General features: G+C 30.4%; 2 protein-coding genes across 2 annotated transcripts; one reads left to right on the top strand and one right to left on the bottom strand.

The window, feature by feature from the left end:
* The first annotated feature begins 3,793 nt into the window (after nt 1-3,793).
* Nucleotides 3,794-7,093, top strand: Tsp_09551 (cuticle collagen rol-6). Its single transcript, XM_003371310.1, has 13 exons — nt 3,794-3,846; nt 4,068-4,074; nt 4,560-4,759; nt 4,844-5,009; nt 5,065-5,188; nt 5,245-5,316; nt 5,537-5,644; nt 5,749-5,864; nt 5,935-6,078; nt 6,132-6,243; nt 6,313-6,571; nt 6,853-6,957; nt 7,015-7,093. The coding sequence occupies exons 1-13, from the start codon at nt 3,794-3,796 to the stop codon at nt 7,091-7,093; spliced, it is 1,545 nt and encodes a 514-aa protein (XP_003371358.1).
* A 610-nt stretch (nt 7,094-7,703) lies between these two features.
* Nucleotides 7,704-12,186, bottom strand: Tsp_09552 (anion exchange protein). Its single transcript, XM_003371309.1, has 16 exons — nt 11,901-12,186; nt 11,263-11,513; nt 11,073-11,180; nt 10,829-10,972; nt 10,672-10,757; nt 10,426-10,609; nt 10,215-10,348; nt 10,009-10,099; nt 9,462-9,567; nt 9,257-9,405; nt 9,048-9,161; nt 8,572-8,750; nt 8,386-8,458; nt 8,221-8,289; nt 7,993-8,169; nt 7,704-7,934 (listed from the first exon to the last, which is right to left on the bottom strand). Exons 1-16 carry the CDS (start codon nt 12,184-12,186, stop codon nt 7,704-7,706), a joined length of 2,382 nt encoding a protein of 793 aa, XP_003371357.1.
* Nucleotides 12,187-12,190: the final 4 nt, after the last annotated feature.

Genomic DNA, 12,190 nt, shown 5'->3' with positions numbered 1-12,190 from the left:
TTTTAAATTTATCCATTCATTCATTGTAACATTTGAAATATTCTCCAATTCGAATTAAAAAAAACGCACAACTGAACATTAAACTTATAATAATAGTAATAATGGAGCGAATGGAATTGTTAAAACTTGAAAAATAATCATTTTCGTCGACCTCTTTTCAAATTAACATACAAAAAAACTAACTGGACTTTCTCTCTTCTTACAAATATTAAAGCACACAAAGTCAAAAAAAAGAAAATTTATCACGCCTACCGAAAACTGCTAGAAATTACATTCGAAAATTTAATGTTAAAAATAACCAAATATTTTGTTCGCCAATAAGTTACAAGTGCATTACATGAAATGATAAAACCAATTCTGTTATTTTCAATGTTTTCATGCTAGTAGGACGTAAAAAATTTATTTAAGGCATATGCTTTAAAAAAATAACTGCACCGCAAACTACTTCACAGTTAAAATGGAATAAATCTGGACAATATATTTCTGCATACGTGCTACAAAATATTAACTAGTCAAAATGCTGCTTTTCAAAACAAAATCATTGCAAATAAAATTCTATAAACTTGAAAACCCTATTTAATACCACAAAACACAGTAACACATACGAACCTGTTCAGAGAAAAACTTCAATGTAGATGATCTTTTGAAACTTCGCGGAAATGACGAACAAACACAAAGGGTAAAACCACAAACCCTAATTTTCCTAAACAACAATGTCAATTCGGTTATTTTACTTTTGTAGGTCATGATGATCACGTTCAGCGATGTGTTAATCTTCGCGCACGTTTCCTATAATGATAATTAATTGTCATTATTAACAATTTTTACATTAAATTTTTACAATTTAAAATTTTATCATTCCACTTTTATGGTTAAAATTATTTAATGACAATAAATTTTGAATTCACAATATCAAATCAAAGTAAATTACTCGACGCCAAATTTACAATTTTAAACTTGTAATTATTTGAAATTTCTCAATTTTTGTAATTTTATAATTTTAAAATAAAAAATTCCATTATGAAATATTTTCATCCATACCACAGTTTAGTTTTTCATTTTTTTACTTTTTTATTATTCGCGTAATTTATCGCTGTTGATTTCAAATAAAATTTTTTAAATTTATGTTCTGAATATTTTAAAGCTTATTTTTTTAAAAATTCTCTCCATATAACAATAACAAATAATTCCTTCTCAACGAACAAGAAAAAATTCTACTGTACCTGCAAATCAAATACACTAATCACTTTTTTCAGCATCACTTTTTATTTTCTTGCTATTTTAATTCTTGGTTCAGTTTCTCATTTTAATAATTAACTATAAACATTCAAATTATTTACTTGAATTAAATTTCAAAAATACATACGCTTGTATATTTGTATATATTTATTTATATTGTCATGAATGCAGTTTCATAAATGATCAATGTTAGATTTATTTGACTTTTTTAAAACTTGATATGATATTGTTTTTTTAAATAAATTCACTGATATGACTTTATTCATTTTCTTAAAAAATTTGAAATATAAACAGAATGCATTGATTTTGAGTTTTGAGCTTATTAAATAATCTGTTCACTTTTGATTGAACTGTTTAATTGTATAACATAAAGGAATTGAAATAACGTTGAATGTAACAAAAACTGTCAACACCGATGATAAAATGCCGCTGTTCTATATTCTTTATAATATCACTGTAATTTTAAACGAATCAAAAATTACATTGTACATTTTAAAATTATTGCGTTTTATTTTTGAGTACTGTTTGATATAAATCCTGTATAAAATAAGTTAATTTGAATTATATTCCCAACTGGTTGATGCTACTGTTGTGCACTATTACAGCAAGAATAGCTCGAAATTATTCTCTTTGAATTACAAACTGCGTAAAAACGTATAATAATTTGTGTTGTTTTCATTCTGGAAAATGGACATTGTAATTTAATTGAAAAAATAATCGAACATTACTGACTGTTTAATTTGTCTTAATTATCATTATTTTCTTACGGTGAAAAATGCACACTTTACTTTGATCATTGGATGTTGGCAGTTGTTGTTAACTGGTATCAGTTTGTTTTGGTAATGACTAATTTTTGGTTGATTAAACTGTCCCGATTTTATTTTCAGTTTATCCGGGTATTGTTACCTTGAAAACCCACTTCCGGGTTGTTGCCTTCTTGCTTTGCGGTAAAATATGACATTTTTATTTTATCATATTGTTCTTCGCTATTGCTTAATTTGCTTTGTTGAACTTTACTGAAATAAATTTTTATTTTCACTTATTTCATACTTGCATAGTTGAAGATTTTAAAAATTTCGGCCTTTTAAATAGTTTCATTTCAATAAGTCATCAAAATTTATCAATTTCCAAGTTGCTTTCTTTGGAAAATTGTTGCAGAAATATTCAATGAATTTTCAATGATAAATTGAACTTTAGCTTATTGTTTTTTACCACTTGACAGCGTAAGAATTGAAAATTCAAAAATTGTTTAAGCCAACCATTTTTGGGGTGCTGCTTTTAGATTTAAAATGGGGAATCGATTTTTTCTGAAATATGCTTTGCATTGCAGTTTTTTTTGTCTAATGATGTTACTGATTTTGTTCAATCTTTCTCAACTGCTTCAGTTTGTTTGACAATTTCACGTTATGCGAAAAAATTATTTGCTGTTTTTTTTGGTTTTCTGTGATTAGATTTATTGATTATATATTGATCATTTTTTCAACTTTGAATAAGTTATTTCGATTTTAATGTGTTTGATGGTTTTTTTTCTGCATGTACTCTCATTGGTCAAATAGATGAGTGAGGTTGTTTTATATTTTTAAATTTAAATATTGACGTCTAGTTATTGAGTGGTTAATTAGTTGAAAAATTTATCATGTGCTGTTTCTGTCGAACAGTCAGTCGTTAATTGATGTGATGAAACTGTTTTCTGCAAATGAACATGAGACTAGTTGACAGAAAAGTATTCTATTATTATTTTTTTAATATTTTAATTTTTGAAAAATGTCTTGCTGTTTTTAGTTATGTATATATATATATATATAATGTGCTTGTTTTTTCTTTTTGTACTTTATGTTAAAAGCCTGTTTGTGAAAAGTAGATTTGAATGGAACTTGCTTATAATTGTTTGAATTATATACAGTGCACTTTTATTATTAATGTGGATAATTTCAGATGAAGATGAGAAACCAAATTCAATTGAATAATACATTATTACAGTGAACTTTAGTAGTTGGAATAATAATTAGTGAATTGAATTGATTAATGTCATTTTTTGTGAAAATTATAGCAATTTATTGGTTAGGTAACTTTATATTTTTCTTTCTGTAGTTGTTTTATTCATTTCGGTTGCGCATATTATTGATTTTTTTGTTAGTTCATTGAAACAAAAAATATGAAATATTATTTTTGAAAGATTATTGATGTGGTGTAAGGTTTTTGTTTTGCTGTTGCTGAACATGAAATTTTTCACAAGTAAAGTTTCATGTTCAACGAATGCGTTCAATTTTGTGAATGTGAATGTCGAGCTTGTTTATGATAAGTGACAAGATGCTGACTTTTCATTTTGATAGAAATTGAGAAATGTTGCGTTCATTAGTTGTGTAATAATTTTTTTTCATTAATATTGTATTTTCATGGTTAAATTGTTTTGATCACTGTGCACGTTCACACTGTACTATATGCAAATTCTTATTATTATTGTATTGATGTAAAGTTTTTCAATTTAAAATTAACCATCAGTTTTGTTTCCACTGTTATATATGCCAGTTTTGATGAATAATGATTTTATTGAATGGTAAAGATACATCCGGTTGATTTAGTTGCTTTTTGGCCCAATAATATCTGGTATATGTTTTTGTAATAATAATGATTGAAAAGATGAAAAGCATTTTTAATTTATTTTTCAATACTTATCTGAAGGGTTATTGTCAGGTTTAATTAAACAATAAAAGTAAGATTATTTTGTTTTCTGTGGTGGAAATTTATCTCAACTGATAATAAGCAGTTAGTGTGTCCGATATAGGTTATTCAATGATCACTGATAATTAATTATTAAAATTGTGCAGTTGTATGGTTTTTCCACATTTAGCATAGTAAACTTGTTTAATAATTTTTTTATGAAGCATTTTTTTCAAGATTCAAGTCAGAAGATTATATTAGTAGTATATTCGTTTTTTTTATTTATATATTCTGATAAGTTCTTATGAAAATTATTGCAGTTATTTCTAAAAATGAATATTATAAAATGATTTGTTATCAAAAAATTTCATAGATGAGAAAGAACATTTTCGCATTAAGATTTACACAATTTTTGATTGTTTTTTGTTGTCATTGATGCCCTGAAGTGATGTTGTCAACAGCAGTTGTTGTTAATGACTGCAAATATTGACCTTGCGCATTTGTGAATTCTTATTTTTAAGCCTGTGAATTCGTCATTACTTTTTTCTGTATATAATTATTTGTGTGTTATTGTATTTGCATGCATATGTTTATCTGTTTGTATATTATTTAAATTGAAAGATAATTTTAATTGCAATTGTTTTTTTCTGTTTTCTTAGTTTAACCGAATGGGGCAGTGTCTTTTGAAGCCGAGAAACAGTGAAAGCCGAAGCACGCCTGAAAGGCGAGCACCGGTGCAAACGGGCACGTTTGTATCCGATGCTTTGGCATTGCATAGTCAACGTTTGCGCTTTCTTGGTTTGGATGTGAAGAATTTAATTTTGGAAACTCTTTCTGCCATTCGACATTTAGTGAACAAGTATTTTATTCAAATTTTTATTACCTTATCCCTCTTTTCTTTTGATTGGTCAATTATGAAAATTGAAATTATCATCATTTGCAGTGATCAAGAATTGCCATCGTCAATGTTGAAGTTGAATTTGATTGCTGAAAATGAAGAAGGCTGGCTGTTGATTGTGAAAACAATGATCGAAAGCATTCCATTAGAAAATCCACTTGGTCCTGTGGTGATCACGTTGTTTTTAGACGAAAGTCCTCTACCAACCAAAGTGAGCGCCAAAAAATTATCATAAATGCACAATTTCATTTTTAAAAATAACAAAGGAATCGGTGAGAAAGTTGCTATCCCAGTTGGATGTTTCTTATCCAAATTTTATGGCAATTTTGCCATCTTATTGGCATCGCAATTTGTCGTTGGTGTTGGGTTGTATTGCTGAAAAATTGGCAGGTGAGATGATTTGAATTAAATATTATAAATTTTCTTTTTTTTTGTGAATATTACAGTCACTTCAGGTCCGTACAGTGTTGCTGTATTTCAAGGTATCATTATCGACTATTTGTTGAATAATTTGGCAAGTGATTTTTGAATTGAATTGAATTGCTTGTATATATTTTAAATCATCTTCGTTTTTCTTTTTGCTATATTTTCAGCATCGTATCGATGATCCACTGGTGATATTGTTTTCATTAATTGCGTTGGAAAAATTTGCATCTACATGTATAGAAGAAAATTTTCTTGTTTAAAATAATCTCGATATATATATATGTAAAGATTGTATATTTATATTTTATACAGGTGAATGTAAATTGTCAATTTGCAATCGTTTGGCTTCGTTGGATTCGAATCCATTGTTAATGTTGGAAGGTTGGTTGAATGATGATAATTTTTGCAAACGTGAAGTTGGTTTCTGCGCTCAATGGGCATTGGACAATGTTTGTATGTACCTGTTGTTGTTGTTGTTGTTGTTGTTGTTGTATGTGTTGGTCACATTATTTATATTGTTTCAGTTGTGGCCAATGGTCGAGTTTTATCTTATTTACGTTTCAACACTGATGGCATCAACGTGATGCTCAACCACAACGATGTCAGTGAATATTTGAAATTGTCTCCGGATGGACTCGAAGTATTTATTACAATTTCATTGTTGTTTGCATGTTAATTGGATTAGTTTTTGTTTGATTTGTATTTTTCAGGCTCGTAGTGATGTATCATCATTTGAAAGTGTTCGGTGCACTTTTCAAGTCTCCGAAGGAGTATGGTATTATGAAGCATTAATTGTAACTTCAGGCGTGATGCAAATTGGTTGGGCAACAAAAAACAGCAAATTCTTGAATCTCGTAAGTAATATATATATATATATGAATGATATTCTAAATTTGAAAATTTTAAGGAAGGTTACGGTATTGGCGATGACGAATTTTCAGTCTCTTACGATGGTTGTCGACAGTTGATTTGGCACAACGCCAACAGTGTTTCAAACAATCATCCTCAGTGGAAGCCAGGTTTTTGAAATTTAATGAATTCCAATCTGGAAATGATATATTATTATTTCGTATAATTTTTTTCTATAGGAGATATTCTGGGCTGTTTGCTTAATATGGACAGTCAGAATATTGTTTTCTATTTAAACGGCAAACCAATCAGCACTCCCCATTGTGAAGTTTTCGCTCATGCAAAAATGGGCTTTTTTGCCGCCGCAAGCTTTATGTCATTTCAACAGTGCCGTTTCAATTTTGGAAAAGATCCATTTCTCTATCCGCCAGATATTTCATTTTGCAAATTTAACGATTACGCAATTCTTTCTCCTGATCAGAAAGTCATCCTTCCAAGGTATTTATTTGTTCTCATTGATTAAATAAATTCTCTTTTCACTTACTCATATTATAAGTTGCTTTTTATTATCAGTTATATTTTTTAATTATTGTGACAAAAATTGGAATTTTTCTATTGGACACAATTTAATGTGCATTTTGTTGTTCTTCAATCACTGAAGAAAGGGAAGAATATAGATTGTCGAAGTCAGTCAGTCAAATTTTGGTCATGAAAAATATTAGCATATGCAGAATGAATTTCAGTTGCAAGAAGTGAAAAAAAATTTGTAATATTTTTAGAAAGAAAAAGATGGAAGAACTCCAAGAAGGTTCTGTACCTGATGGATCTTGCCATTTGTGCTACGACAAACCCGGATTGGTCGTACTGCAGCCGTGTCATCATCGGTGATTAATTTTTAATAATTTCTGCTCTGTTCGGTTTATTTATTTTGAATATTTTAGCGGAATTTGTGCCGTCTGTGCTTCGATGTTGGAACGATGCCCGTTTTGTCGAGCCCCAATTGAAAAACGCTGCCTTTGAGAAAAGGTCTTGCCGTTGATTGTATTATTGGGTATCTGTTTGTTGTATTATTTAATAATGAAATGGATGATCATGATGAAAATTTATTTTGAATTTTCCTTTACCGGTGCGAGTACACTTACGTATGGTATTTCTTTCATTTTTACCATTACCGTCGTACTGTTGTCATACGGTAAAAAATATTCACTGTCATGTTCGTTTGTTTTTCATTATTACTTTTAAAATGAAGAATTCGTCAATTGTATAATGCGTTATTCATAATGACAATGATAGCATTATATTAATAATAGTGTTATTGTTGTTATTATTATTAATGGAGACATCGTAAAGGTGAAATTAATACGAGAAACATTCTGTTACATTTTTTTACCTTATTTATTGTGTCGCACGAAATTTTACTTCTTTTCATTATTTTTAAATACCAGCAACAGCTGTAAATGTGTGGCATCTGAAAATGAGAATAAATTGAAATTAACAGACTTATTGTTATCACATATATTTTATTACTATGTATATTGGTGATGATAAATTAATGAATCTTGACCCCGAGGCCATGTTTAAGATAAAAATTTAATTATAATGCGAGTTGTTGTTTTCTTCAACTGTCATGTCACGTATGCACTTCTGCCGCTAGTGCAGGTGATGGTGGTAGAAGTTGTATATCTTCGCCTTTTTGATTTGCAATGATTATTGATTCGGCGTTATTTTTAACGCAGCTGTTGATTCTTGTTGGTCGCATCACTTCATTCCAGCCGGGCAATTCGTCGTCCAAATATTTCAACTCTTTGTCAGTGAAAAGCCAGCCCAGAAAAAATTTTCTTATGCAAATTAAAACGACCAACTGAAATTTGTTTTATAGATAAAATAATTAAAAAAAATTAAAAAGCAAGCACGTCTACCATCATTGGAAAGACCATTGAGATCAGTTTCACTTCTTCAACGATTGCCAGTAGAACAAAACTGACCACTTGGATGGCGGTGAACAGGTGAATACGTCGAAGAGGTACCATTCTCAACCACGGATAGTCAGGCTGGTGCTTAGTCGGCATGAATACAATCAATATACGTTGTATAAACTGTAATTTCATTGATAATTTCAAATTTATGCTCAACGAACGACAACTTACTTGCTGCCCAATCAAAGATACGATGCCCATGTACAGGAATATTCCAAGCAAAGCTGGGATTGGAATGAGCTAAATTGAACAATGCAATTATTTATCAATTGTCAAACATGAAAAATAAACACGAGTAAATGTTTGCTTTTTCTTATTTTTATTTTTATTATCAACCTTCATCAGTGGCGTCAAGAATATGCTGAATCCAATGAGCAGATGAGCAATGACAGCAGTGACGCGTTGTTCCCTTTGAATAAAATGAATCAAATGATCATCATTCATTTCATCGCAATGCAATTCATATTTGTTCAGTTAATAATAATTAATTTCTGTTATCCATGCATATTTGTGTTTACTTACTTGATTCCCAAAACAGCAGGCTTTTCACCTGGAGCCGCAATTTCTGATACAATTCTCAAACTTTCCATGTGCATCAACGAGATGACAGTTGCAGCAACGTAAAATGGTATACCCATGCTGGCACAGATCAGCATCAAAAATGCAATGACAAACAAATCCAAATGATAACCGAATCCTTTCTAAATTTTACTCATTAATTTAAATTGAAATTATCAAATAAAAAGGATGAGCAGTTGTAAAAAAAAAAGTGCCTGAATTTTGTTTTCTGGACGGTTGATGATCACCGAGGTGATGTTTTGATCCATTAGAATGAGCAAGCTAAACAGAAGCGCCGGAAATCCGGCTGCGAGACCAATCCACCATGGGTCAACATGCAACGGATTAATAAACCAACTTCGGTTCGTTGTTGGCTAAAAGCATTTTGCCATTTAAACTGAAAATAAATATCTGTTTAGGTTTTATTTCTCATTTCTTACAATGAATCTGTCTGGAACGTGGAGACAAGGTGCATTCAAGCCCGAGTACCAGTTTGTAAGTGTCATCAGTGCAACTGCTATTGTAACATTAAAATCAGAAATGATGTTTCTCGTCTAAAGTTGTCCAAAAAATATAATAATGAAAGAATGGTTTTCTTCTTTTTTATATTCATAAAATTTGATACGATATAGGAAATTAATTGAATTACCCAACTAGAAAATATGCCTGAATGTCTGAACCATTTCAATGCAAATGCTATTGCAAATGTTGCAAAAAACAACACTATTGAGAATAGAAACACTTGTAGCCTCATGATGCATTCGCCATTCTGATAGTCGTGGCCAGCTTGTAAACATTCTAAATTTAGCATTTATATTTCACTGTTTATCAGCAGCATCTTCTGTTTTTTTTACCTGCTATTGTGTGATTAAAAATTTCTTCTGGCAAAGTCAAAGCAATATCTCTGTTTGCAAATATCATACCATTTGTTCCATTAGAAATAGTATCATTTAGGAAAATCTAAAAAATGTTACTGTATTTCTTCTACAAAAGTAATTGTACCTTTGTATCATTATATTGTATTTATTGACTAGCATAATTTTTATGTGATATTGTATATAAGATTTATCATTTATTATAAGTTGAAAAAGACGAGAAAAAATTAAGTATTTCATGTATAATAATTTGCGTTGCAGACTGCCTGCAACAGATGGCATTAAATTTACCAAAACAAAAAGTTATTCAATTAAAATCTATCTTCTGACAATAAAAGACAATTTAAACTGTAGTATTTTATAATAATTTATTTTGTATTGATAAAATTATTACTTTAAGTTCTGGTAGAATAGGATATTCCGCAACAATGGCAAATAATTCTTCCACTGCTTTGACCAAAAAAATTAAAGAAATCAGCGTGGCAAACGCTTCTTCAGTGAATCTTGTTATCCAGCTGACCATTACCGAGGCGTCCAAAGCAACGAAAATTAACAAGAAAACAGCAGTCCAAGCCCCAACCCAAAATCTTACACATAAAAAGTTCCATCCCTGATTTCTGCAAAATGTGAAATTATAATCAGCTGCTCAGTTGTAAAACAACTGCATAAATATAATACATTTTTTTCTTTTCATTTCGTGAAGTATAAGTTTTATTTTTCGATCAAACTTACTTGCACAATGAATGTAGAATTGTTTCAAAGACAAGGCACGGTCCAGTAGCTGACAGTACGCAAATTGGTTGTCCCGAAAAGATAGCATAAATAACACCACATATTCCACCAGCCAGTACATTTTCAATTGTTCCCTGCAATGCATTATATGTAGTATAGATCTGCGTATGAGTTGAATTGTTTATTGATGTAATTGTCAACGTCAACGTACAATTTCCTTTCCTAAAACATGATCCATAACACCTCCAAAGGTTATAATTTTTGATATGTTTGCAAAAAATAGAAAAATTGCTGCAGCGATTGTTTGTGTCACACGTCCTTTAAATGCATCAGTGAAGTCACTGATGAACCAAGGAGCTTTTTCTTTAACATCTTCGATCAGCCCACCGAAGATTCTAAATTTCACCAAAGATTCTACGTTAAATGTTAATTTGAAATTATTTATTTCTGTTTTTACCTGCCGGTTCTTTTTAATTTTTTTTCCATGTTTTCATCTAAACTGAAATCACTTGGTCCTTTAGGTTTACCTATTGTACGTTGAAGCTAAATTTAAAATGGAAAAAAAACTATAATGAATGACAAAAATGTGAAAATGTTGAATAAATTTATATCACCAGATTTCCGCCTTCCGGTGGTTCAAGTCGAATTGACAAATTCCACTTTCCAGCTGGAAGGATTATAGATTGAACAGTAAATTCATCAACAGCGTAAGCGAGATCTTTGCAATCTTGTGCTTTGTAGCAAACTTTTGAAAAAATCTACAAAGCAACAATAATTTAACATGATTAATTATGTTTTTAGTTATTTGTATCAGTATCCAATTCTAAAGAGGATTAAATATAGATGCATAATAAGTACTTCATCAGCAAACAGTGCTCCAAGGCAAGTTCCAATCGATTGGGCACATTGCTCTGTATGATTAGAGGGGAGGAGTAAAACGAAAATGAATCTGAGCTGAATTGGAATCTAAAATTGCATGTAATATAAAGCTCAGAATAAATAGAACAAAAATACGATCCAGGTTGGCTAATTTTCAATTTCAACATACCTCGAACATTTCGTTTAAAATTACTCCTTTTGCCAGACGAGTAAAATGTGCCATCGGTTTGCTTATTCCCTTGACGTAGCCAATCAAAATGCTCGCACCTTCTGTATCTTTTGGAATTTTTCTTAATAAATTAGACTGGGCAGCTTTTGGAGGGGGTGGTGTTGCTGGTTTTGATGAACTTTTGCTGTTTTCTCCACCGTCAGGTTGATGATCAAGCAAACCAAGAAATGATTCTCCAGACGCTATATCACCTAATGAATAAATGGATTCATTAATATTTTCAAAATTAAAATTGCAAAACATGACATGCAAAAGAAAGTGAAAAAAATTGACCTATACGCAATTTTTGCTTTCGCAAATGATGTTTTTTTGCCAATAATATAGATCTGCAAATTTTTAATTCGTTTTTTGGTATGTCTGATTGCTTTGACCACGACTCAACGATCACTTCTAAAATGCATCATCATCAACAATAGAATGAACAATTCAACTTTTCCAATATTTTTATATTCCAATAATAATGGTGATATTTTTGGTAGTAATTTGAAACAAAATTTTAATCTTGCACACACACACACACACACACACACACACATATATATATATATATAAATATATGATTATAATGGCAAAATTACCGACTAAATCAGGATAGCTTTCCACCTGAGCGTTGAAAGAACTGTTGCAATTTTTCAAACAGCTTTTAAGCTGTAGCAAACTTTCCATTTCCAACAGGCTTATGTGCGGCTTGGACCAACGTTCACCTTCTTCAACACGTTCTTCATATTTGATCCATCTAGATTTTTCATTCCAGGAATACTTTTCTGAGCTATCATCTTCAAAGTCTTCTTTCAAAACAAGCATTTCACAAAACAGTGGATGACTTTGAAGTGTTTTCTCATGCAAATCTTCCGACTCGATCATGCTG

This window comes from Trichinella spiralis, assembly GCF_000181795.1.
Source record: "Trichinella spiralis strain ISS 195 chromosome Unknown Scfld9, whole genome shotgun sequence".
NCBI classification, from domain to species: Eukaryota; Metazoa; Nematoda; class Enoplea; order Trichinellida; family Trichinellidae; genus Trichinella; species Trichinella spiralis.
The sequence above is the reverse complement of the archived record's forward strand: the minus strand, read 5'-3'. Positions and strand labels throughout refer to the sequence as shown.

Coding starts and splice junctions, on each gene's coding strand:
- Tsp_09552 (XM_003371309.1), bottom strand. CDS start 12,186: ATGATCGAGTCGGAAGATTTGCATGAGAAAACACTTCAAAGTCATCCA. Junction 9,568..10,008: donor TCGTTGCTTTGGACGCCTCG/GTAATGGTCAGC, acceptor AACATTTTTTAG/ATTTTCCTAAATGATACTAT. Junction 8,751..9,047: donor ACGTTCCAGACAGATTCATT/GTAAGAAATGAG, acceptor AGTAAAATTTAG/AAAGGATTCGGTTATCATTT.
- Tsp_09551 (XM_003371310.1), top strand. CDS start 3,794: ATGGTAAAGATACATCCGGTTGATTTAGTTGCTTTTTGGCCCAATAAT. Junction 5,645..5,748: donor TTTTTGCAAACGTGAAGTTG/GTTTCTGCGCTC, acceptor ATATTGTTTCAG/TTGTGGCCAATGGTCGAGTT. Junction 6,572..6,852: donor CAGAAAGTCATCCTTCCAAG/GTATTTATTTGT, acceptor TAATATTTTTAG/AAAGAAAAAGATGGAAGAAC.